The 26304-nt window shown below is 53.6% G+C and overlaps 1 protein-coding gene across 5 annotated transcripts; it reads left to right on the forward strand.

Annotated features, from left to right (window-relative positions):
* The first annotated feature begins 1244 nt into the window (after positions 1-1244).
* Positions 1245-26194, forward strand: NOC2L (NOC2 like nucleolar associated transcriptional repressor). 5 transcript variants are annotated; one of them, XM_056508082.1, is made up of 19 exons: positions 1245-1296; positions 2157-2318; positions 3311-3482; positions 3859-3978; positions 4508-4625; positions 4944-5034; positions 5471-5549; positions 7073-7183; positions 8002-8115; positions 8932-9120; positions 11582-11721; positions 14220-14331; positions 17040-17153; positions 18040-18141; positions 20730-20873; positions 21636-21749; positions 24393-24528; positions 25411-25551; positions 25852-26194. In XM_056508082.1, the coding sequence occupies exons 1-19, from the start codon at positions 1277-1279 to the stop codon at positions 25989-25991; spliced, it is 2319 nt and encodes a 772-aa protein (XP_056364057.1). In that variant the 5' UTR covers positions 1245-1276; the 3' UTR covers positions 25992-26194. The 5 variants fall into 5 exon arrangements, with proteins under 5 accessions (XP_056364057.1, XP_056364058.1, XP_056364059.1 ...); XM_056508083.1 differs by having other exon boundaries at positions 25855-26194; XM_056508084.1 differs by having other exon boundaries at positions 3314-3482.
* The last annotated feature ends 110 nt before the right edge of the window (positions 26195-26304 follow it).

Raw genomic sequence — 26304 nt, forward strand, 5'->3', positions numbered from 1 at the left:
GATGCTGCGGGTCCCCGCTACACCGGGGATTCGGGGCGGCGGCGGCGGCGGATCCTGGAGCTGCGGCTTCCTCCGTCACCCGGAATAACCCCGCGGGAGGCGCGGCCCGGCCCCGCACGTGTGTCCGTGTGTCCGTGTGTCCGTGTGCGGGCCCAGCGCAGCGAACCCGCGGCACCGGCCCCGCTGCGGGCCCGGCACCGGCACCGGCACCGGGGGCGGGGCAAGCGCGGGGGGCGGGGCTGAGCGGGACAAGGGGGCGGGGCTATAGCGACAGGCCACGCCCGCTATGCGCCGCACAAAGGGCGAGGGGCGGGGTTAATGATGGGCGGGGTTAACTGTGGGGCGTGGTCAGCGATGGGTGGGTGTGGCTTGAAAGGGGTATTCCAAAATAATTTAGGCAGGGAAAGACCTTTGGGATTATGGAGCCTTTTTGGGACAGGTCCTCGCCGTGTCAGCAGCGCAGAGCGCTGAGTGGCACCTCCAGGAGTTCCTGGGATCCTCCGGGGATGGGGACCCCAAACCTCGTTTGGCCTGGTCACCCTTCCCATGGAGAAATTCCTGCTGATGTCCAACCTCAAACCACCTCAGAACAGCTTAAAACTCCGTCCTCGTGTCCTGTCGCTTGTTACGTGGAGGAATACACTGGTCACTACCTCGCTAAAGCCTCCTGTCAGGTTTTTGGGGAGAGTGAGATGGTCCCACCGAGCCTCCTTTCCTCCAGCTCAGCTCCTTAAGCCGCTGCTCACAGGGTGTGTGGTGCAGACCCTTCCCAGCTTCATCCCCCTTCCTCGGACACCTGCAGCCCCTCGGTGTCCTTCCAGTGGGCACACAGCACCCCAATATCCACACTGCAGCCCTCAATGCCCTTCCAATGGGCACACAGCACCCCAATATCCACACTGCAGCCCTCAATGCCCTTCCAGTGGGCACACAGCACCCCAATATCCACACTGCAGCCCTCAATGCCCTTCCGGAACTGAGCAGCTCAGAACGGGCCACAGCACTCGAAGCACGGCTCTGCAGTGCGGAGAACGCAGACAATCCCTCCCCCGGCCCCGCTGGCCGCACCGTTCCTGATTCCGGCCAGCGACGGATGTCCGGCAGACGATCGGCCGGCGGGGCGGGGCCAACGCGGGGGGCGGGGCCAACAGTGTTATGGGGTGTGGCCTGGTATGCAAATGAGCTCATTTGCATTATCACAGGCGTGGCTCATTAGCCCCGCCCACACCGCGCTGCGCGCCGGGAGCGGAAGCGGCGGCCGCGTGGCGGAGGCAACATGGCGGCGCCCGGCAGGAGGTGAGCGCCGTGCTGGGGACGCGGCCGGCATGAGCCTTCCCCTCACCTCCTTTCCTCTCTCGCCTTCCTTCCCCTTCGCGTTCCTTTACCTTCACACACTTCTTCCCCCCCGCCCCCCCAGTCCTTTTTCCCCCCTCACACTCTTTCCCCTCCTGACACTTTTCCCCCCCTCACACTCCTTTCCCCCCCCCCACACTCTTTCCCCCCTCACACTCCTTTCCCCGCTTCACACACTCCTTTCCCCCCCTCACACTCCTTTCCCCCCCTCACACTCTTTTCCCCCCTCACACTCTTTTCCCCCCTCACACTCTTTTCCCCCCTCACACTCCTTTCCCCTCTCACACTCCTTTCCCCCCCTCACACTCTTTTCCCCCCCTCACACTCCTTTCCTCCTTCACACTCCTTTTCCCCCTTCACACACTCCTTTCTCCCCCCTCACACTTTTCCCCCCCTCACACTCTTTCCCCCCCTCACACTCTTTCCCCTCCTGACACTTTTCCCCCCCTCACACTCCTTTCCCCCCCCCCACACTCTTTCCCCCCTCACACTCCTTTCCCCGCTTCACACACTCCTTTCCCCCCCTCACACTCCTTTCCCCCCCTCACACTCTTTTCCCCCCTCACACTCTTTTCCCCCCTCACACTCTTTTCCCCCCTCACACTCCTTTCCCCTCTCACACTCCTTTCCCCCCCTCACACTCCTTTCCCCCCCTCACACTCCTTTCCTCCTTCACACTCCTTTTCCCCCTTCACACACTCCTTTCTCCCCCCTCACACTTTTCCCCCCCTCACACTCTTTCCCCCCCTCACACTCTTTCCCCCCCTCACACTCTTTCTCCCCTCACTCCTCTCTCCCCTCAGGAAACTGGCAGATCTGAGCCTGGACGAGTTCCTGGCTGCAGGCTCGGACTCGGATCGTGACGGCGGCTGGGAGGAGGATGATGATGATGCTGATGAGGAAGAAGAGGGCGGCCGGGCTCCCAGCAGGAAGGCGGCCCAGGGGCTGCAGGCACGGGCAGGCAGGTGAGGGCTGGAGGAGCTGGGGGGGCTCAGGCAGGAGGAAAGGAGCTCAGAAGGAGCTTTTTGTTTTCCACAACTCGCTGGCTGTCACATCCCAAGGTGTCTCCTTAGACCTGAGATCACCTCAGGAGGACTTGCAGGTGGTTTGGAGCCCAGCTCTTTCCAATGCCCCCCGATGAGAGACTGCAGGAGGCTGTTCTTAGAGGTTTTCATGGCAGAATCTGCCTGGCAGAGGCAGGACTTATCTTTTATACTCTAAATTACACACTAGGTATTTACAGTTATTTTCCAATACAATACAACTTTGTTAAACTGTCCAGTTTTGTCCCCATCCAATCTGAAAATGTCAGCATGTCACCAGCATGGATGACATGGAGAAGAAGGAGGAAGAGGTATCCACACGCCCAAGTTCTCCATCTTGGCCATGAGCCCCTTAATATAAACATTCTAGAAATCTGCTAATTCTACATTCTAACAGTCTAATTTACACTCAATTTATTTTGCAGCTTGCATTTCTTCTCTGGTACATTGTTCCAAGGAGCTAAATCCAGCCCCTGAGACACCTGGGTCTCATTCAAGGGTCTTTGGGGACCCCACCAGGGGGGTCTTAAACCTCCAAGGGAAGCCAGAGGAACACTCTGGGCTCCCACAGCTGGCAGGAGGGGAGGCAACGGCCTCAGTTGTACCTGGGGAGGCTCAGGTTGGACATCAGGAGGAATTTCTCCAGGGAAAGGGTGGTCAGGCCTTGGAAGGGGCTGCCCAGGGAGATGGTGGGGTCCCCATGCCTGGAGCAATTCTAAGGAAATGACAAACAAATTCATTTGGTTTAACAAATTTTTTTGGTTAACAGATTTTTTTGGTTTTTCCAGGTGTTTTTATCTATCCCGGCACATTCTCATATCTTGCTATGAAGATTTCTTCATCCTCAATAAAATTATTTTCTTACAGTCTCAGCAGAACTTTGAGCAGCAAATAAACAATTAATTCTGTCTCAGCAGGAAGAAGGGAAGGGCATCTGAGCACAAAGATCAGCTCTCCAGGCTGAAGGACAGAGATCCTGAGTTCTACAAGTTCCTGGAGCAGAACGACCGCAAGCTGCTGGATTTTGATGCCTCAGACAGCTCTGAGGAGGAGGAGGCTCTGCACAGACCCCCTGAGACACTGGAGGTACCTGGGATCACTGAACTCAGCTCCATGTGCTGTTTGTGCTCCAGCCCTGAATCTTAGAATTATTTGGGTTGGAAATGACCTTAAAACTCATCCAGTTCCAACCCCAGCACCTCCCAGCCTGGCCTTGGACACTTGCAGGGATCCAGGGGCAGCCACAGCTTCTCTGGGCACCTGTGCCAGGGTGTGCCCACCCTCCCAGGGAGGAATTAATTCTCAATATCCCACCTTAAACCATTCCTGCTTTCCAAGAGTGCAGGGAACTGCATTAATAAATCAGCCCTGATTGATTTATCCTCAGCTGTTCAGTCAAGGAGCTGGGGGGAGGCAGGAGTTATAGAAACCCTTCCTCATTCTCCCCTGCTGATCTCTCTAGGAAGCCAGTGATGAAGATGAAGATGATGAAGATGAAGAACAAGAAAAAGTCAAAAGGAAAAAAGTTTCCCTCATCCATGTGAGCCTGAAAATGGTGGAGGAATGGAAAAATGCTGCCCAGGTGAGCAGGAACACAAAGCACTGGAGAGTTCTCCCTGCCTGTAAAAGGACAACTTAGGATTTGTTAATCTGGCACAAAGTTTGTGTCCCAAACCTCCAGAGTGCCTTCAGCAAGGCTTTGTCATTTCTCTTGGGCTGCAAGATTCTAGTACCATTCCATGTGAGGGAGAAGCAGAGGTGTGGCTCACAGGAGGCCAGAATGATCAAATTTGGATTTTCACCCTCTTGCTAAGCCTTTGGCATCTCCAGGAGTTTCTAAGTCACACATTTAGTAGTAATGGAATAGCTGAGGGGAGTGAAGCTCAAACTGGAAGTTGCTGCAGCTCATTAATTCCTTCTCAAGCCTCAGCAATTAAAACCCAATTTCAGGGGAGATGAAGGCCACTGATTCTTTTTTAACCCTGTCCTGATGCTCGAGGCTGGAGCTCTCTTTGCCATCAAACTTCAGTGAATTCCTGCCCCAGTCATGAGTGTCAAAGTTCCAGGACATCCTTGCTTCTCCTCAGTGACCCCTTTTCTTCTTTCCCCAGAGGAATCTCACCCCAAAACTCTTCCATGAGATCACCCAAGCCTACAAGGCAGCAGTGGCCACCACCAAAGGGGACAGTGGTGGTGACCCCAGCAAGTTCCAGGTGACTGACACTGCAGGTGAGGGAAGGGAAATCATCTGGGGTGGAGATGAACATTGCCGGGAGTTAATTAATTCACCCTTTCACTTCATTAAGGAGCTTGTCTTGCTGTGCTGCTCTGGGATCTTTTCTTGCTGCTGTTTCCTTAGAGAGGTGCCCCCTGTGCCTTCTAATCTTGGATAAAAAATTGGAATATAAGGCAAACTGGGGGTTTCTGGATGGAAATGCAGGAGTTTTGCCATGGAAATTACTGGCTTCAGTTCCTCTTTTCCCATTAGGAAGACCAGGAGTACATGGAAAACCACTCACAAATGCTTTCCTGGCTTGTTTCACCCAGTGTTCAATGCCCTGGTGTCCTTCTGTATCCGGGACCTCTTCCAGCACCTGCACAAGCTGCTGCTCCCCAGAGCCCCCAAAAACAAGCTCAAGTAAGTCTGGGGGGGGGTTTGGGAGCTCTAGGAAAGCTCTGGGGGTTTTCAGAGCTGCCCTGGAACCTGGCAGAGAGGTCCCAGCTCTTCCCAAACCCTGAGTGCCTGAGGATGCTCAGGGGTTCTTCTCTTTCCCCAGTTGTGTCCCCTGTATCAATATCAAATATCAAACTCCAGCTGCTTGCAGAGGATGTGTGGCTCTGCAAGCTCTGGAATTGCACTCAGGGGAAATTCAGGCACTGGAAATTTGGTTTTCAGCCTTTCTGCTGTGTCCCTGCAGTGTCACCAGTGTGTGACCCCAGTTCATCCAGCAGCTCATGCTCTGCAGGCAGCTGTTGGTGCAAGGAATTGATCTCACTGCTCACTTTACTGCTGAAATCTGATTTATTTGGGACTTTTTTTAGAAAAGCTAAACCCAACCCTTGCTCCTTTCCAGAATGGTTCTCCCTTCCACCAGCCCCCTCTGGGGAAAGCTACGACTGGACATCAAAGTTTATCTTGGCTGTACCATCCAGGTAAGAAATATCACCATTTTCTGTCTGGGGGGTCAGTCTGGGCCCTGCTGGGCTATTTAGGATATTTTGGAGTGAGGCAGGTGGGGTTTGCCCCTCTGAGGTTTGTGTTCATTGTTTCCCTGTGTTGTTTTGGAATTATTTGCTCCAATTAACAATTTGGAGGTTCAGAGGGTGCATCAGGGGAGGTGTAGAATAGGTAAGGCAGTAAAGAAGGGTTGAATTAACATTCTGGCAGCTCCCTCTGTTTTAATTTGTCTGGCAGATTAATATTTAATAGGCTTTCAAGTGGTTTGCAGTCTGTGTTCCTGCATTCTGCATCATTAATTCATTTTTTGGTGCTGTGATCTCTCCACTTGAGGTAAATACTGAGATGTTCTGTTGGTGACCTCACATGTGGCATCTCTGACTATGATAACATTCCATCCCATCCATCAAAATTCCTGGTGTTTCAGAGACAATTTGTGAATTATTTCTTAAGGAAGCTCCTGCCCCCACTTTTTTTTTGATTGCTTCATTAGCATGTCCAGATTGGAATATTAAAGCCAAACCAGCACTGAAACACTGATTCCTCAGCAGCTGAGGGAAGGGATACCAGGAGAGACAAACCAAGAGCTGCTGTCCCTCAGCTGGGAGCTGGCACAATGACTGAGCAGAAGGAGCAGTTTGATCAGGAGAGATTTTTTTTTTTAATTATTATTTTTTTCCCTCAAGCTGTGGTACCTCTCAGTAGCAGCAGTGGATTGCAGACTGGGAAAAAATGGGAATGAAATCCCTGGGAATGCAATCCCAGCTGAGAGCTCTCAGTCCCAGCCTTCACCACTGTGGATTTTCTGGCACAATTTCTGAACAAAACCTTTTCCTTTTGGTATATGAGGGACTTGGCAAAGTCTGCTCAGTCCAGAATCTTTGCAGGCCAGGGAGGAGAGTGAGGAGGCAAATTAGATGTGGACAAAAGCAGCTTCAGGCAGAGGCTGTCTGGGTCACCTGGAGCTCACCTGGTCTTCAGATTGGAAACTGGGCTTGTCTGCAGTGAACTGAGCAGGACAAGCTGCAAACACAAAGATTTGGTTCTGCACTTTCTGTCAAAGCCTTTCCTCGAGGGAGAGGTAACCCAAACACCCAGAGCATCCCAGCTCCCACTCAGGACTCCTGGAGTGTGCTCTCAGCCAGCTCAGGGGATGTTTCCTCACTGACTGAGGCTGGATGTGGCCACTGGCAGTGAGGTGACATTCTGGTGTCCTGCACTGCAGATAAAAGCAGGTTTTGCAGTTTCCACAAGGCAGGAGCTGTGTGAGGAGCTCAGAGCTGTGAGCCCTGCAGGGGCAGCAGCCTGAGCTCCCATTTCCAGGCTGAGGGACCTGCAGGGCAGCTCTTCACCCTGTGTCTGCTCCTCCCCTCATCCAGCTGTTGGGCTTTCTGTGAGCTCCTTCCTGGCTCAGGAGTGTTTGGAACTGCAAAATGCAGCTGGGAAGGGGAGGAGTGATGAACCCTGGCTGCAACTGGGGCTGTTTTGTTCTCCACAGCTGCTGTCCTGCCTGACAGAGGCCTCAGTGGGTGCAGCAGTGCTGCAGCACGTCAGTGCCACAGTTCCCTACTACCTGTCCTTCCCCAAGCAGTGCCGGGCCCTCCTCAAGGTAAGGGCACGTGTGGGATGTGCCAGGGGCACCTGAGGGGCTTTTCCCCTTCAGCTGAGTCTGTTGTGGGGCTTGGGCTGCATCCCCTGGCAGCTCAGTCCCTTTTAGTGCTGCTGTTCCACGAGTGATGCCAGGCTGAGGTGACTCGTGGGTGGCTCTGTTTGTAGCTGCTGCTCCCCAGGGAGGTGTTGGTTTGTTTGGTTTTTTTTTTTTTGGGGAAGCTGCTTCCTCCTCCTCCCAGATGGAGGAATTGCTGCCAGGCCCTGGGAATGCCTGTGCTGCCTCTCCACTCAGGGAGCTGGGGGTGGAATATTTCTGTGGCTGCTCAGTCACAACTGCTGAGTGTGAGCAACAGCACAGGAGGTGTGGGGGAGACACAGAGGGCAGCAGGGTGGAGGATGTGAATGGAAGCTGCAAGGAGGCAGGGGAGCCTTGGGTGGTGGAGATGGCTGGAGGGTGTGAGGCTGGCACAGCTCTCAGCTGAAGGGATGCTGCAGGCATTTCTGAGGCTTTTCCAGCCCTGCTCTGAAGCCTCTCTGAAGCTCTGGGGGGGCAACAGGTGAGCCTGGGGGAGATGGAGTCACTCAGGAGACTCCTGGTGAGTGTTTCACCACAGGAATTAGAAGTTGCGTCGCTTTTACAGATGCTGGTTTTGGACAGGTTCCTTTATTGATCATGGGAACATCAGCCTTGGCTGTTGTGTGGTGTCCCAGTGAAAGTGTGAGGACAGAAGGGCTGCCAGTGACTGACAGACAGCACATTGTGTCACCTCTGTGTCATCTCTGTGCCTTCACTCACCTGTCTGTGTTTTATCCCAGCAAACCATCACTCTGTGGAGCACAGGGGAGGAGACAGTCAGAGTCCTGGCCTTCCTGGTGCTCAACAAGATCTGCAGGTACAAGAAGGAGGTTTACCTCAGTCCCCTGCTCAAGGTGAGCCTGAGATCTGCACCTTTTCTTCCTCAGAGCCTTGAGCTGCAGATGAGCAGGTGCTGGAGGTGGTGCTGGCAGCCTCCAGAAAACCAAACAGGGCAGAAATTCTGTCAGGTCAAGGTGATCCCTGTTTTCTTTGAAATGGAGAATGTAAACCCCCTCCCTCCAAATTATTATAATTTTGAAATTAAGGGGCTCTCAGTCAAAGATCTGGGAATTAGGAATAACAGTTCTTTACTAGGAAAATTAAACTAGAAATGCAGTATTACACAGAACAATCCCAACCCTGCCAGAGTCAGAATCCAAGCTGACACCCGTCAGTCAGTCAGGGTGTTGGCACAGTCCCATTCAATGGTGGCTGCATCCTCCTGCAGGGGCAGATGTGGTTCAGCTGGAGCAGTGCTCCTGGAGAAGGTGCAGTTTCCTCTGAAGCTCCAGGGATGATGTGGAAAGGTCTGGCTTTCCTCTGGAATCCAGTGGAAAGAAGGTTCCTTGGTGTCCCAAATGTCAGTTTTTATCTGGGTAGGAAAGGCTTGGCTCCTCCCCTGGCTGGAGCATCTCCCAGTGGGATGATGGAATTTTATCAGTCATGCCCTGGGACTCAGTGGCCATGAACAGGAGATATCTCCTGGAGGGAGGATGGGCTGTGGGAAGATAAAGATGATTGCCCAGCTGGTTTAGAGATGGCCCATGAGCAGATAATGTGTGCCAGGAGATCAGGGGCACTGCCCCACCCGGCTGCAGCAGGTGGGGACAGAATTCACATTTCTGGCCACATCAACCCAACACAGTTTCTCACCCTTTTTTCCCTCCCAGCAAATGTACATTGCCTTTGTGAAGAACTGCAGGTTCACCTCCCCCAACGTGCTGCCCATGATCAGCTTCATGCAGCGCACGCTGAGCGAGATGCTGGCGCTGGACACGCACACCTCGTACCAGCACAGCTTCATCTACATCCGCCAGCTGGCCATCCACCTGCGCAGCGCCATCACCCTCAGGAAGAAGGTGGGACCCTGAGCCCTGCACAGCCCCCTGCAGCAGCCACAGCAGAGTTCAGGGAGTAAAGCAGGGATTGGTTCACAGCAATTACTCACAGCATTCACCTCAGGCAGTGCAAGAGCCTGGCTCTGCTTTCATCATCCCACCCAGGACTGACCCAAGTCAGTTGTTCTCACACTTTTATAAGTTCTGATCCATTCACATATTGGGGTTCATTGTCCAGTTCCAGCTCCAGGTTCTGCAGTCCCACCCTCCCAGATTCTCTCCTCAATTCTCTCTGTTTGCACTTTTTGGGGATGAAGCTGTAGTGGTGTCCTTGGTTCTGGGGCTGCAAAAGGATTGTTTTGTCTGACTGAGGCTAACACTTTATATGAAGTTCAATGTCACACACTAAGGCAAACACAATCTGGAAAACATGAAAGCTAAATCTTAAGGCATCACTCCTTGGTAGGAAGGAATTCCCCCCTTCCTAGGAGGAAATGTGTGCAGAGGAGGAATTGCAGTGACCACTTCAGGTTTTGGTGGTGTCTGACCCATTGGTGGAGCACTTGGGAGTTGTCTGTGCTAAAATTTCAGCCAAGAAGGAGAAAAAAAAATGGAAGCTTTGGGGTGAGCTAATTGTGGTCTTGCAGGAGCTGAAAGGAGCCTCTGAGGAAATCTCTGTCCAGCAATTCCAAGGGCCTGCAGTGGCAGGAGGAGAGGGAATTGATTCACACTCACAGGAGGGTTAAATTGGATACCAGGAGACAATTCCTTCTTCTGGGAGGGTGGAATGGATTTCCCACAGAAGATGTGGCTGCCCCTGGATCCCTGGAAGTGTCTCAGGCCAGGCTGGATGGAGCTCAGAGCTCCCTGGGATGCGGGAGCTGCCCCTGCCCATGGATGATCTTTAGGTTCCCTTTAAACCCAAACCCTCCTGCAAGGTGGGAGTTACTTTTCTCTCCCCACTTGTAAAAGTTTGTGCTGCAGTTCCAATCTTGGACACCCTTTTTCCTCTCTGAGGCTGCTGTTTGCAGCCTCTGTTACAAAAGCTGCAGGTAAAGCAGCTTAGGAGCCACCCTGGGGTGTTGCAGCCCCCCACAAAGCCCGTGCTATTTAAAGGACTTAAGTGAACAAAGCAGCTCAGAGCTTTGGGGAGCAGCCCTGGTTTCAGCCACGTCCAGTCTGACCTGGGAAATCTGAGTCAGATTGCTAATCCTGGATTTAGTCTTGTTTAGCAAAAACAGACCCCACAGATTAATTGCTCAGCTGCCCCCAAACAGGGCAGGGTTTGTGCCCCAGCTAAATCTCCTGGCTGGTCAGACATGGGGATAAACAAGCAGAGATAAATGAAGTCTGGGCTGCAGATCCCCTAATTGGATTGCACTGGCTCCTTACACCCTCAGTTGTGGCCCAGACAAGGAGTAAATCCACTTGATTTCACAGCTGGGGAGGGTTCTGGGACTTCAGTGGGAATGTCCAAATTCAAGCCCTGAGGCTGTTGAGTGGAGCAGTGCTTGGTGCTGGAAGGTGATTACAGAGCAGATTGCTCATCTGTTCTGTGCAGGAGAGGCTGAGAAATATCTCTGCTCCATCTCATGCCCTGGGCAGAGCTGGCAGAGCTCTGCCATGTCCAGCTGTGCCTTGCCTTAAGTCCCTGCTGCAGGGCTTGGCCCAGTGGCTGCAATTAAAGGATTCTGCCCCTGCCTCAGGACTTGTGCAGCTTTTCCATGCAGAGGAGATGAGCTGGGCCTTGGGAGTCTGGAAAAAGCCACAGGTGGGGGCTGAGGCACCTTGTGAGTGCAGCCTGCTGTGGTTTTGGGCAATTCTTGCAGAGCTACAGAACTTGTAGGGAAGAGTTTTCTTCAGGGACTGCTGCTCCAGCTGGGCTTTTATTCAATCAGTTATCATTTTTATTCAATTTGATTCAAATTTTATGGCATTCAGAGCTGCTGCACCACCTGCCCAGAGTCATGAGAACAGTTTTGGTGCAAACTTTGGGCCACCCTTGGGTGTGCTGCAGGGCAAGGCTGGGTCAGTGTCACTGCTGTGACACTGCTGTGTCCCCCTGTCACAGCTGCAGCTTTTCTCTCTGCTCTGCTGCCTGGCATTTCTACCTTGCAGCTACAAAAGAAAAAAAAAAAAAATTAAGCTGTCCTGGGTGGTGTCTTTCCCAAAAAATGCTGGGCTGATGATTTGCTCCAGTGATCAGCTCAGGATTCCCTGTGCTTGGCCACATCCCAGTGCCTGCAGTGAGGCTGGGAACTCATCCTTCTCAAAGCAGCCACCCTTGAGCAGCAGCAGACTGGTTTGATTCACTTTATTTCCTTCAGGCACTGCCTGGTACCCAGTGAACTTGCTGCCCTTGTGTTGTTATTCCTCCCTGGGCATTGCAGTGTCCTGGATCAAACAAGGAAGCAGAGTGGGCACCTATCAATACCACATTTTCAAGTTTCTGCCTTTATTTTTTTTTTCCCCTTTCCTGCAGGAGAACTTCCAGTCAGTCTATAACTGGCAGTACATCCACTGCCTGCACTTCTGGTGTCGAGTTCTCAGCACCATCCACCCCAGTGAGGTCATGGAGCCCCTGATCTACCCCTTGACACAGGTCATTATTGGCTGTATCAAGTGAGTGCAATCCTTCCTTCTTTTTGCTCTGCTTTGTTGTGTTATTTTACAGTTCTGTGATTTGGATTTAACCATGAATGGGCTCAAAGCTGATTTAAATTGAAATTTTCCAGCCTGAAATGTGTGTGAGCAGCTGTGTAGGTGGTGACAGAGTTTTGGTTTATGTTATTCTTTCCTCTTTGTGTAAGAAATGTCTCAGTCTGAATAACCTGGGCAGATTATCCTTGTAACTGTAAGGAAAACGATCTGCCTTGCTTCAGAAAATCCTCATCTGCAGCTCTTTAAATATATTTAGAAGCTGCATTTTTGCTGCCTGTTTGTTGGGATTTGAAGAAGTGGAACACAGTTGTTATTTTCAGGATGTCTGCTGAGAATTCCCTCCTCCCTCAGCTGATCTGGATGAAATGTTTGTGCTCTGAGGTGGTGTTAACAAGGAGCATTGAGGGAATTTTGGCATCTCTGGTGATCTCCCAAATCCTGTTAGCTCTGTTAACCAGATTCTCAGCTTTAAAACAAACCCAGGTCTGGAAAAACTCCCCAGTGGTGATGAAGATAAGCAGATTGAAATGAGCTGATAAGAGGATGCAAACATCCCTCCTGGCACCCCCTGCTCCTGGGGTGCATCCAGGCAGCTCCTACCTGTCCAGCAGATAAATCAGGGATCTGGGGCCCAGCAGAGGGGAATGGGGTGAGGCTCAGCAGGGCTTTTAGCAAGGCTTTGGAGGTTTGGGAGCCCCACAGATGGGTTTGGGGTGACCTCACCATGACCTTCCAGGACCTGAAGGAGCTACAAGAAAGATGGAGAGAGGATTTGCAAAGGATGGAGGACACAGGAATGGCTTCAAACAGAGAGGGGGTGGCTTCAGATGAGATTTCAGGAAAAAAATTCTTCATCCTAAGGGTGGTGAGGCCCTGGAATGGAATTCCCATGAAGCTGTGGCTGTCCCTGAATCCCTGGAAGTGTCCAGGGCTGGGCTGGACTGGGAGCAGCCTGGGATGGTGAAGGTGTCCCTGCACATGGCTTTAAGTCCCTTCCACCCCAAACCATTCCATGATTCTGTGATTCCAGCACTGGGAAAACACAAACAGCTCCCAGCTGGAGCTGGCCCCAGCCAGGCTGGGATGTGAAGGAGGCAGAGTGGGGGTGCTGTGGGCACTGTGGGACCTCTGCCATCCCTTCTCCCTGCTGCTGGGGGGTTTATCCCACAGGGAGGGAGGGAGGGAAGGGTGGATGGATGGATGGATGGATGGATGGATGGATGGATGGATGGATGGATGCAGGGATGGATGGATCCCATTCTCTGCTGTCCCCTGTGCCAGGAGGTGGCGCCTGGCTCCACACAAGGACAGTCACCACGTGTCCCTGGGACCTGCTCCATCCTCCCTGGGCTGGCCCCTCTCCACTGTGATGGTTGTTTTTAGCAGCAGGAGCTCCTCTTTGCTATCCCTTTTCTCAGTAAACCTTTCCTGTGCCCTGCTGCCAGCCTGAGCTGTAAAGATGAAGCTGTTCCCTGGTGTGTGTGTGGGTAAATGAGGGTTTTTGGTGCCTGTGGCACTGCAGCCTCTCAGCAGAGGTGCAGGGAAGAAAGCAGAGCCAGCCTGAGTGTCCCTGAGAGGAGATTTCCTTGTCACCTCTGGCCACCAGAATCAAATCAAAGCAAGCCCTGGGGCTGTTCCCAACCCCACAGGAGGACAGGAGCCTTTCCCAGGGATGGGAGGGCATTGGGGGCTCTGCTCTGAGGTGAAAGGAGTCCCTTTGGAGGGACTGGAGCTCCCTGAGCAGAGCTGTCCCTGCTGGGTTTGGCACTCCCTGTGCCCCAGCCCAGGGATGTGGAGCACAGCCATACTAAAAATGAATGGGTTTGGTTTACAGTAAATCCATACACTTAGCAGCTTTATTCCTCCATCAATTAATTCCTGAGGATGGCTTTGGTCCTCTCCACAGGTGCCAGAGCAGGGGTGCAAAGCAGATTTATTTCTGCAGTGGCTCCAGTGATAATTATTTCACTGTTTGGAAGGGGGATGCAGCTGATTTATGGTGCCTGGTCAAGCATTTTTATTTTGTGGGCTCTCCTGGATTGCTCAGCAAGTCCTTTGGGGAGGAAGGGGTTCATTTATCAGCTTGGGTCTGTCATCTGTGAGCTGGGGTTTAAAAACATAAAATTTTTAATGCTGGAGGCTTCAAGTGCAGTCACTGAGTGAGAGGCATGAGAGTGGGACAGAAATGAGTTTTGGGGGTTGCTCTCCATTTTCTCCCTGCTCCTGGGGGAGCTGATTCTGCTCAGGGAGTTCAGCTTTTGTCTTAATTACTTTAATTATTTGAAATACGGGTAGAATTCAGTCATGGCTCTTCTCCTTTCTAATGTGGGAATTTTATTTCTAGCTGTGCGGTGGCTTCAGCAGCCCAGGTTGCTGTGCAGAGTCCTGTGTCACTGCAGGTGCAGTTCCTCTATAAATTTGATTTAAAGTAATTAATTTAATTTGTTTTTGCTGCCCAGGCTGGTGCCAACATCTCGGTTCTTCCCCCTGCGCATGCACTGCATCCGAGCCCTGACCCTGCTGTCCCAGAGCACCAGCACCTTCATCCCCGTGCTGCCCTTCATCCTCGAGGTCAGTTCTGCCTCTGGCCACCTCCCTGCAGCTCCTCACTGTGCTCACTCCCTGAAATCCCTGGCAAACAGCACCAGACTCGCTGGGAAAGTAGGATTCAACAAATGGGATTCAGCAAATGGGATTCGACTTTTGTCTGTGCTGGTGCAGAAATGCATCCCCAAGGGTGGAACTGGAGCAGGCAAAGGGTTTGCCAGGGGAATTCAGAGCTTCAGGAATTCCCCAGACTCAATCCTGCTGCTGTGGTCATCTCTTGGTGAAGGCAGAGTTGTTCCTGACTGCAGACAACAGGAAATGGAAGGAAAAAAAAACACCTCAAGAATTAAAATAATTATTTAGAAAGATATCTGTGAGGACTTGAGGTTGGCATGATGCTGTCACAGGAGGAGAAGGGACACACACTGCTGGTCAAGCCTGACTCAGCCAGGCTCACTCCTAATCGAGTTCTCTTGAAGCAAAGGCTTTTGTGGTTTGGGGTTGTTGTCAAGGTCCCCTGCAAACCACATCCTCAGCCCGTGGAATGTTCATAAACCTCCTGCCTGGCCTGGCTCTGCCATTCCCAGCTTCCTTCCTCTTGCCCCTGGTGTCTGAACCCCTGCCAGCCAGATTTTGGGGTGCAGGCACCTCCCCCTGGGGCTGTGGTGACGAAGATTCTTTTTGCTTTTTAGTGCTTTAAGTGAGAAAACTCAAAACCTTCTCTTGTTTGCATTCTGGCCCTGACACCTTGTCCCTAATCTGGGTGTCAGACCCCAGCCTGGTGTTCTCTTTTAGCACCTAGAGGTTCTTCAGGTGTTCCCACCCTGTAACCTGATCACCTTCCATTGTTTTCACTCAGCACCTTGATCACCCTCAGGTGTTCCCACCGTGCCCTGATCACCCTCCATCGTTCCACCCAGCCTCCTGAGCACCCTCAGCTGTTCCCATCCTGCCTCCATCGTTCCACCCAGCCTCCTGAGCACCCTCAGCTGTTCCCATCCTGCTCTGCCCCTACCCTCCCTCTGCAGCTGTGTTCCAGCTGTGAGCAGTGTCCTGCCCTCCCTCACCAGCTGATGGAATTTTATCAGTCATGCCCTGGGACTCACTGGCCATTAACAGGAGATATTTCCTGGAGGGAGGATGGGCTGTGGGAAGATAAAGATGATTGCCCAGCTGGTTTAAAGATGGCCCATGAGCAGATAATGTGTGCCAGGAGATCAGGGGCACTGCCCCACCTGGTTTCAGCAGGTGGGGACAGAATTCACATTTCTGGCCACACCAACCCAACACAAACTCTGCCTTTCTCTGCTGCACCAAGCAGGCTCAGCCCCGTGGCTGCTGCTCCTTCAGGAGACACAGATCTGGTGTCTGTGCATTCCTGAGGCTGAGGAATTCCCCAGTGCCCTGGGAAGTGGGAGCAGCATGTGCTGATGCAGTGGTGCAGAGCAGTTTGCAGTCTGGCACTGGCAGCTGTGGGTCCCTGCTCCCTTCCCACTCCCCACGTGGAAACTGGGAGCTGGGGAGTGCCAAAAAATCCCTCAGCTTCCTGCTGCAGTCCCTGGCCTTCCCTCTGTCTGCCAGTGGTCATCCCTTCAGCCACAGGACCTTCTCTGGCCCTCTGCTCCCTCATTATCCCCTTCCCATCCTGCTCCAAGGATTCCTGGACAGCAGTCCTGCTGTGTCTCAGCCCTGAGGATGGGAACCACACTTCCCTCCCTGCCCAGCTCCCTGCAGCTCCTGGGCCAGGAGCCTCTGGCTGCTCTTCCCTGCCTGCCTGAGGCGTGGGAGGATCCCAGGGAGCCCCTTTAATGTGTCTGACCTGGGGGATCAACAGCTCTGCTTGGGCCAAAGAAATAACTGTGCATAAGGAGGTTATGGCATCGATTCCCCAGGCAAAGGCTCTTTGTTTGCACAAGCCCCCAGCTTGTCCCTCCAGTTCCAAATAACCTGGATTGACAAATAAAATGTAAAGGAATCAATACCAGCCTCCTGCTGCTGTGGCCTGGGGGCACTGCTGTGGCCTGAGCAGCCTCTCCCTCCTGCTCCACTCCTCCCCACCCTGCTGGGGGGGTGCTGGTGGGTGTGTTGCTGCTGCACAGAGCAAGGAAGAATGATTTCCTGCTCAGGAGGGCAGTCTCAGAAGTGTTTGGGCACAGGGAGGAGGAGCTGGGGCTGCTGCAGAGTGTGTGTGAGCAGGATGTGCTCCTCACCCCTCTGGGTGCCATCATGTCTGCAGATCTCAGCAGCTGGTGGCTTTATTTTTAAATTTAAATGGGATTGAAGCCTCCCTCGATTGCCACATGGGATCCAGGTTCCTCTGGGAATCTGCCCATAGCCTGTGGTTTGAGCAGGTCTCCCTGGGACAATTATTTCAGTAACAATAATGAATTTGGTGTGAACATCACTTAATCTTGCTCTGAAACTCTTGTCACCTTGAGGGCCAGCTCCAAAACCCACTGCAGCTTTGAGGCACAGCCTGTGACTATGAGAAAGGTGTGGCTGAGGAACAAACCTCAGTTTCTCGTGCTGATTTCCTGCTCACAGCACCTTTCCCAGGTGTGTTGGTGTTTGCTCCATCCCTGGGATATTTAGGAAAGCTCTGGGGCAGGGATCAGCAATTAGAGTTTCTGCTTTGTTGTCTTACCTCTGCCACCACCTGCTCTTGGCTGAGTTATTTGGTGGTTGCTTTGTGCTGTCTTCTCCTTTACACTAATTTTTTTTTTTTTCCCCAGATTTTCCAGCAGGTGGATTTCAACAAGAAGCCAGGACGGATGAGCTCCAAGCCCATCAACTTTGCTGTGATCCTGAAGCTCTCCAATGCCAACCTGCAGGAAAAGGCCTTCAGGGTGAGTGGGAGCTCAGCCTGCAGCAGGGCCTGGCTGCCCTGGTGTCCTGGTGTGAGGACAGGTGTCTGCCAGTAAAGGCAGGAGCTTCTCTTTGAAATGGAGAATGTAAACTCCCTCCCTCCAAATTACTATAATTTTGAAATTAAGGGGCTCTCAGGCAAAGATCTGGGAATTAGGAATAACAGTTCTTTACTAGGAAAATTAAAATAGCAATGCAGTATTACACAGAACAATCCCAGCCCTGCCAGAGTCAGAATCCAAGCTGACACCCGTCAGTCAGTCAGGGTGTTGGCACAGTCCCATTCAATGGTGGCTGCATCCTCCTGCAGGGGCAGATGTGGTTCAGCTGGAGCAGTGCTCCTGGAGAAGGTGCAGTTTCCTCTGAAGCTCCAGGGATGATGTGCAAAGGTCTGGCTTTCCTCTGGAATCCAGTGGGAAGAAGGTCCCTTGGTGTCCCAAATCTCAGTTTTTATCTGGTAGGAAAGGCTTGGCTGCTCCCCCTGGGTGGAGCATCTCCCAGTGGGATGATGGAATTTTATCAGTCATGCCCTGGGACTCACTGGCCATGAACAGGAGATATCTCCTGGAGGGAGGATGGGCTGTGGGAAGATAAAGATGATTGCCCAGCTGGTTTAGAGATGGCCCATGAGCAGATAATGTGTGCCAGGAGATCAGGGTCACTGCCCCAGCTGGGTTAACAGATGGGACAGAATTCACATTTCTGGCCACACCAACCCAGCACAGCTGTGACAAGGATTGTGCCCCATGTCCCTGTCCCCAGAGGCTGGGGACACCTTCCCCAGCCTGGGACATCCCAGGGGTTGGTGTGGGAAATCTGTGGGGTTTAGTGATACCCAGGCTCTTGGTTTGTGTTTCTCCTGCTCAGGATGGTCTCATTGACCAGCTCTATGACCTGATGCTGGAATATCTCCATGGCCAAGCCCACAGCATTGGCTTCCCAGAGCTGGTTCTCCCCACTGTCATACAGGTAAGGTGGTGGTGCCATGAGCAGGATAAAGTCATGTAAGCTGAGTGAGCTCAGGATGCTCCTCAAAACCAGAGGAAAGCCATTTATCTTTGCTTAATTTTAATTTTTATTTGTGATTTGGGGGGTTGGTGGGGAGGAACAGAGGCATCACATGTAATTAGGCTGGAGGGAGGGGAAAGTGGCTCTGGGCTTTTGCCATATGTTGGGAGCCAGGGTGGAGCAGAGGCTGCAGAGCTGCTCTAGGATGGGATGGGGTGGTGAACTCAGCCGAGTTCTTGGGGATTCAGAGCTGTCCCAGTTCCTGTGGGGTCTTGGAGCAGAACCTGTGCTCTGAGCCCCAGCTTTTCCTTGTCCCTGAGGTGCTCTCCACAAGATGGCAATCTTCCCTTCCCTTCCCTTCCCTTCCCTTCCCTTCCCTTCCCTTCCCTTCCCTTCCCTTCCCTTCCCTTCCCTTCCCTTCCCTTCCCTTCCCTTCCCTTCCCTTCCCTTCCCTTCCCTTCCCTTCCCTTCCCTTCCCTTCCCTTCCCTTCCCTTCCCTTCCCTTCCCTTCCCCAGTCTTCTCCAATCTTCTCTTCCCCATCTTCCCAATCTTTTTTCCCCAGTCTTCCTTCCCTCCCTCCTCAGGCTCCATCACCTGGAGCCAGTCTGGAATTGTGCAGAGAGCCCAAACACAGCCCAGGGCCAGCCTGGAATTGTGCAGAGAGCCCAAACACAGCCCAGGGCCAGCCTGGAATTGTGCAGAGAGCCAAAACACAGCCCAGGGCCAGCCTGGAATTGTGTAGAAACCCCAAACACAGCCCAGGGCCAGCCTGGAATTGTGCAGAGAGCCCAAACACAGCCCAGGGGCAGCCTGGAATTGTGCAGAGAGCCCAAACACAGCCCAGGAGCAGCCTGGAATTGTGCAGAGGGTTGAGTTGAGGGCTGATGCTCTCAGATCCCTGCTCAGCTCTCTCTGCCTGCAGCCTCGTGGTGTCTGCCGGGCTGGGGGCTGGGGTTGGCTTCCCAAAATCCCAAAATCCCCGTGTGGGGAGAGGTTTTTACTCCTGGAGAGCTTCCAGCCCACTGTGAGCTCCATCTGTGCCTCCCTCCCTCCCTGCTGAGCTCAGGGGCAGGGCTGTTCAGCTGGCAGGGGCTGTGTCCTCCTCCTCCTCCAGTCAGTGGCTCAGGGGTAAACTGGGCTGAGCTTTTTCCAAATTCTGTGCCTGGAAGGCAGGAAGCACCTGGGAGAGGAAAGGAAAAGGAGAGGAGAGGCAGTGGGGGTGGGACACACTTCAGAGCTGCTGCTGACCCCGAGGTGCTCACTGCCTGCAGGGCTGGGAGGGAACAGCCCCCTCCTTCCCCCCCAGCCCCTGGCAGCAGCAGAAAGCACGAGTGGGAGGCTGGAGAGGAGAAGCTGCACTGAGCAGGGCTGGCAGGAGCCAGGCTGGGCTTGCAGGGGGGCAGGAGGTGCTGCCAGCACCCCTCCTGCTGCTCCCCTGTGCCCAGGAAACGTCCCTGTGCCAGCAGGGCACTGGCAGGGCTGGCACCCTGCTGCATCTGCCCAGTAGGAGCAGCTGGGCTTTTGCTCTGAGGTGTCTGCTGGGGGAAGGCTGTGCTGCTGCAGGCTGCCAGGGGGACAGGATAACCCCAGTAATGACAGGGCTGGGATGTGAAGCTCCAGCCATCTCCACACACTCACACTGCTGTTCTGATTGCTGTTATTTGCAAAGATCTGATTGTTCTATTTGGCAGAGTGGGGAAAAGCACACACAGACCCTGTTTTCCCCCCTCTCTGTCCTTTATCTTCTGCCTCCCTGGTTGTGTCCCTGCCTCTCCACACAGGGCTGGGATCTCATTAGGGTTCACTTATTAATGAGGGGGAGCAGGGGCTGTGAGAGGGAGCACACAGCTCCAGGCTGCACTGACAGAGCCCAGGCTGCTGCAGGATTTCTGGTGACACTTCTGCAAGGGAAGAAAAATGGGAATGGATGTGGCAGGGGATGGGATGGATCTGGGGCTGCAGCTGGGGGGATCAGGTGAGATAAATCCAATGACAAATGCATCTCTCAGTGGAGATAAATATGCAGCACCTATAAAAAATAAATATTTTAGGAAGGGGGGGTTAGGGCAGAACAGGCTTCAGCAGCAGAATTGTTGTGCTGATGGTTTCTTTGTGCTCTGGAGAAAGCAGGGAAGGCCTTGGGTGTGAATTCCCATTTTTCTGAGCTGCTGCTGTAATGGGAGAGCCCCTGCTACTCCTGAATGGGGAGATCCTGCAGAAAACACCCCTCAGAAATCCCTTCCCTTCCCTTCCCTTCCCTTCCCTTCCCTTCCCTTCCCTTCCCTTCCCTTCCCTTCCCTTCCCTTCCCTTCCCTTCCCTTCCCTTCCCTTCCCTTCCCTTCCCTTCCCTTCCCTTCCCTTCCCTTCCCTTCCCTTCCCTTCCCTTCCCTTCCCTTCCCTTCCCTTCCCTTCCCTTCCCTTCCCTTCCCTTCCCTTCCCTTCCCTTCCCTTCCCTCCATGGGTTTGAGCCCTGGAGATTTCAGGGGTGCCAGCTCGGGTTGGGTTTGAGCCCTGGGCTTTAATTCTCCCTCTCCTGTTCCTGTCCCAGCTGAAATCCTTCCTGAAGGAGTGCAAGGTTGCCAACTACTGCAAACCCATCAGGCAGCTGCTGGAGAAGGTGCAGGAGAACTCAGCTCACATCTGCAGCAGGAGGCAGAGAGCAGCTTTTGGTGTGGCCAGCACGGGGGCTGTGGTGAGCCTGGGGGTCCTGGGGACACTCTGGGGGTCCTGGGGACAGGCTGGGCCCAGTCCCAGACCCTTCAGGGTTTATTTTTTTGGCTGTAGGACAGGGGGAGGCACTCACCCAGCTTAGGGCTGGGAAATGCTCAGCCTGAGTTGGAAGCCAGGGCTGAGCAGGTGGTGGATGAGGAGCAGGAGGCAGATTCTGTCCTGATGGATCCTCTGCTCTCTGCCTGGCTTGTTCCTTCTCCTTTGAAGGGATTTTTCCCATTTTTCCATTCAGCATCACTGCCTTGCCCTCTGTGCTGTGTTCAGGAACTCTGGCTCCCTGAGGGCACTGAGCTCATTTTGGGAGAGCCTCCTGTGGGTTCCCAGCAGCTCTGACACTCAGACCTCTTCCAGCAGGCAGAAATTGCACTCTGGCAACTCCCATTTCAGGCCACCATGAGGAATTTGGGGATCTGCCATGAGCTGAAGCATCCTCTGAACCCCCAGAGATGCTCCTTTGGCATCCCAGGATTGCATTTTCCAGCTTTTGGCTCCCTGTGTTTTCCCTGCAGTGTCCAAGGAGAGTTCTTAGTCCCAGCACTCCTGACTCAGCAGCTGTTTAAATAACTGAGGCTAAATTCATTTAGTCCTGCTTGCCTCTGAGTTGTGGTTTCCAATTTCTGCCCAAGAGCTGGGAAAATGTGGTTTGGGAAAGGGTCTTCACCTTGTGCCCTTGACTGCCTGTGTTTATTGGAAAAGCTTTAAATTTGTGTCCCTTTCTGCACAGGAACAGTGGGAGAAGCAGGTGAAGGAGGAGGGGACACCCCTGAGCAAATATTACACCCAGTGGAAGAAGCTGAGAGAGAAGGAGATCCAGCTGGAAATCAGTGGCAAGGAAAGGGTGAGTACAAATCCTGAATTTGAGCCACAGCCTGGGGACAGTGCTGGGACTTTGTGTGCCCAGAAATGGCCAGGCTGTGATTCCCCCAGCACTCCCCAGAGCCTGGCACAGGTTTGGGCTTTGCTCTGTAGAGAGGCAGGTTTGGGGTTTGCTCTCAGTACAGAGAGGCAGGTTTGGGGTTTGCTCTCAGTACAGAGAGGCAGGTTTGGGGTTTGCTCTGCTCAGAGAGGCAGGTTTGGGGTTTGTTCTATTCAGAGAGGCAGGTTTGGGGTTTGCTCTGCTCAGAGAGGCAGGTTTGGGGTTTGTTCTGCTCAGAGAGGCAGGTTTGGGGTTTGTTCTGCTCAGAGAGGCAGGTTTGGGGTTTGTTCTGCTCAGAGAGGCAGGTTTGGGGTTTGTTCTATTCAGAGAGGCAGGTTTGGGGTTTGCTCTGCTCAGAGAGGCAGGTTTGGGGTTTGTTCTGCTCAGAGAGGCAGGTTTGGGGTTTGTTCTGCTCAGAGAGGCAGGTTTGGGGTTTGTTCTGCTCAGAGAGGCAGGTTTGGGGTTTGTTCTGCTCAGAGAGGCAGGTTTGGGGTTTGTTCTGCTCAGAGAGGCAGGTTTGGGGTTTGTTCTGCTCAGAGAGGCAGGTTTGGGGTTTGTTCTGCTCAGGCAGGTTTGGGGTTTGTTCTGCTCAGAGAGGCAGGTTTGGGGTTTGCTCTGCTCAGAGAGGCAGGTTTGGGGTTTGCTCTGCTCAGAGAGGCAGGTTTGGGGTTTGTTCTGCTCAGAGAGGCAGGTTTGGGGTTTGCTCTGCTCAGAGAGGCAGGTTTGGGGTTTGTTCTGCTCAGAGAGGCAGGTTTGGGATCTGCTGTCCAAGAGGCTGCCTGGCAGCTCTGCTGGTGAATGGGGCTGTTGTGTGGCTCGGTGGGGACTGGTGGTTTAATGATGCAGCTTTGTGAGCCCCAGCAGGAGAGGGAACACCATGAGGCCCATTAGGGCTGGGAAAATCCATGTCCCATTAGCAGCCATTGGGGGGGAAAAAGGTAATAACAGGGGAAAAAAAGAAAGGCAGCCTGGCTGGGAGCTGCATCCTGCCTTACACAACAGCTCTGAGCCTTTCTGCCCATCCCATTTGCTTTTCCCAGTGGTTTTTAATGGGATGGGGACTAATCAGCTTGGTGAGATAGGAACCCTCTAGCTGGGGATTAAAAGGCTGGCCCCCCAAATTAGCTCATTAGTGCTTGTGTGTGATGAACAGAGGGGCTGTGGGCTGTCAGTGCTTTGGGATCACTCCAGAGCAGGTTTGGGGTTTATTTTGGGGTGCTTTGGGGTCTCAGAAGGGTGGAGGTGGCACAGCTCATCTAGCAGCAGAACCTGTGCTGCTGTCACCCAGAGCTGCCTCTGGAAATGGGGATTTTGTGGGAATGTGGAATCCCCTAACAGCCCCTGCTGCCAGGAGCCTTGTCCCCCAGAAATGATGGGAATTATGGAAAATGCTTTCACCCCTCTGCCAGCCAGGCTGGGGCTGCCTCATCCCTGGGAGTGTCCAAGGCTGGGCCTGGGGGAGGCTCTGCCCATGGAACTGGGGGAGTTTTGGGGTCCTGTAACCAGCCTGGGATGGGGGGTCAGCACCTCCCAGTGCCTCTGATCCTTCCCTGGCATCTCTGGGCTGGTTTAAGGGCAGCACAGACAGGGAGGGGCACACAGAGCAGGTGGAAGGTGGTGATTTAATCAGCTGCCCGTGGTGCTGGGTGATTTGTGCCCCTGTGCCCTTCCTGCTGCCCATCCCTGACTGCTGCCAAGTGCTCAGCTCCAGGATCCATCCAGCCCAGCTGGGGACCAGAGCCCTGCAGCAGCCTGGCAGAAATTGCTGGAGCTCCCTCTCTGCTCAGCCCCATGCTGTCTGTGTGTCTGTCTGTGCTTTTGCACACAGACTGCTCCTGGTGCTGCCTCGGGGGGAGGATGGACTTTTTTTTTTTTTTTTTTTTTTTTTGGGGTGGTCTGAGGAGTGGCAGGGAGAGCAAATGAGTGCTGACCCCAGGGCTGAGCGTTTCCAAGCAAACCTAATGCGTGCTAATGGCTGAGTGCCTCCCAGGAGGGGAGTGCAGCCAGGCAGGGCAGGGCCGGGCCAGCTGATGCTCAGAGAGCACTTGGGGATTCCATTTGCATCCTGATTATCTTTGTCCTCTGGCCTGAGCCCTTGCAAGTCAATCCTGCCCCTAATCCCCCTCCGGAGAGGTGTAAAGAGCACTGAGGTGGTGTCAGTGGAGAGACTTAATGGCATTGATATTGGCTGCCTGCTCCAGGGGCTCTTGGCCCATTGATCTCCAGCAGGGCAGGGGATGCACACAGACCTTGAGCATCCTGAAATCCTCAGATCTGCCCCCAAAAGCAGGGCAGGGCTGCCCAGAGATGCCTGGCTCTTTCAGAGCTCCCCCAGCCCCTCAGGGACACCCTGCACCTCTGGTAGAGGGCAGAGGATGTTCCAGCAGCTGAAGGAGGTTTTTAGGGCAGAGTTTATCAGCAGAGAGCTCTGTGTGTCTCCCTCGCCCCTGGGACCCCGACAGACCCAGTGCTCTGGGCAAAGCCCAGTTCCTGTCTCTGAGCACAGCCTGGACATTTAAAAGCTGAGCCAGGGCTGTTCTCACTCCTGGGTTTGTTTCTTCCCAGCTCGAAGATTTGAACTTCCCAGAAATCAAGCGCAGGAAGCAGGAGGAGAGAAAGGAGGAGGACAAGAAGGAATTCAAGGATCTCTTCGAGCTGGACAGTGACTCTGAGGAGGAGAATGGTGGATTCTCTGTGAAAGGTGAGGGGCTGGGGCTGGGCTGGGCTTCTCCTTGTCCCCAATCCCATTTATTCTCCTTGTCCCCAATCCCATTCTCCATGTCCCCAATCCCATTTATTCTCCTTGTCCCCAATCCCATTTATTCTCCTTGTCCCCAATCCCATTTATTCTCCTTGTCCCCAATCCCATTTATTCTCCTTGTCCCCAATCCCATTTATTCTCCTTGTCCCCAATCCCATTCTCCATGTCCCCAATCCCATTTATTCTCCTTGTCCCCAATCCCATTTATTCTCCTTGTCCCCAATCCCATTTATTCTCCTTGTCCCCAATCCCATTCTCCTTGTCCCCAATCCCATGTGATGGGGCTACCTTGGCCCTGCCCTAAGGGGGTTTCATGCTGGGTTCAAGAGATTCTCTGATAGCACAAGATGAGCTGGCGCTGAAGGTGTTTGAGGACACTTTTATCTCTCCCTCCCTCTCTTTTTAAAGCCTCAGTCCTGTGTTCCCTTGGCACTTTCCTTTTGTCACCCACAAGGTCAAACCCCAAAACCCAGGGGATGTTTGGCTGAGCAGAGCCCTGTGCAGGTCCTGTCCTTGCTGCACTTGTGATTGATTTTATCCTGACTGATGTTCCAGGATTCCCAACAAGCCCAGAATCCCTGGAGGGCAGGGGGTGCTGTCACCTGGGCTGTGACCACGAGAGGGCCACAGTAAATTGTGCAGCCTGCCTGGGAAGTTCACCTCGGGGTTTGGGGATAGATCTGGGTGTTCCTGAATGGCTCAGGAAGAGATGCTGGGCCTCTGGAGCAAGGGGAGGTGATTCTGGGGGATATTTGTGTGAAATGGGGAGAAATGTCCCTGCCCTGTGCCTGTGCTGCTGTTCACACCCTCAAACCCTCCCAGGCACAGGCAGGGCCAGGCAGGCCTCAGATGACAGCTCAGAAGGCAGCAGCAAGGAGTTTGGGGAGGAGGATGATGATGAAGAAGGAAATTACGAGGTGGAGGAGGACGAGGAAGAGCTGGAAGAGGACAGCGAGTCAGAGGGTGAGTGGGGAATTCCTGCAGAGCTGCCCAAGCTCTGTCTGGGGTCCCTGCGGTGGGGAATGTGTGCCAGACCCTGCTGGAAGCACTGCCCATCCCTCACCCCAGAGTTCCCCACATTCCCCCTGCTGTTCCAGCCTCAGCTGAGGCACTCTGGGCTCCTGTGCCTCCCCCAGGCACTGCTGCTGTCCCACCCTGCAGGGCTCTTTGGGAGGAATTCCTGAGTGTCTGGCATTAATGAGTAACTAATTACTGATTACTAACCCAGCAGGCAGGATGACTGACAGCTCTCCTTTTCCCCAGCAGAAGAAGGAGCCCAGGATTCCCGGGATTCCCAGAGGAGGAGGAGCTGCCCCCGGGCTCTGTCCCGCTCCGACCTGGAGCAGCTGGCCCAGGGTGGGGCTGACCTGGTGCAGGACCTGAACTTTTCTGATGAGGACTGAGCCCTCCCAGCCCTGTGCAGCCTGAGCTGCCCCGCAGCCCCTGCAGCTGCTGCCAGGGCAGGGGCACAGCTGGCACCAGCCCCAGGTGCCCCTGCCACAACCTGGACCTTCCAACTCAACCTGGATTTTCCACCTTTTCCTACCACTTCTGGTTTTGATACCAATAAAAGCATGGCCAAGTCAAGGCCAGGAACAACTGCTGAGCAGAGGGAATAAAAGCCCCTCATTAAAATCTGCTGCTTTCAATAGCACAGGGTTCATTTCCAGCTCCTGCTAAGGGAAGGATGAGGTTTTGTCCAAGGTTCCTCCTCTC

This window comes from Oenanthe melanoleuca, chromosome 21 (assembly GCF_029582105.1).
Source record: "Oenanthe melanoleuca isolate GR-GAL-2019-014 chromosome 21, OMel1.0, whole genome shotgun sequence".
NCBI lineage: Eukaryota > Metazoa > Chordata > Aves > Passeriformes > Muscicapidae > Oenanthe > Oenanthe melanoleuca.

Coding starts and splice junctions, on each gene's coding strand:
- NOC2L (XM_056508082.1), top strand. CDS start 1,277: ATGGCGGCGCCCGGCAGGAG. Junction 3,483..3,858: donor GACCCCCTGAGACACTGGAG/GTACCTGGGATC, acceptor TGATCTCTCTAG/GAAGCCAGTGATGAAGATGA. Junction 20,874..21,635: donor TGGCCAGCACGGGGGCTGTG/GTGAGCCTGGGG, acceptor CTTTCTGCACAG/GAACAGTGGGAGAAGCAGGT.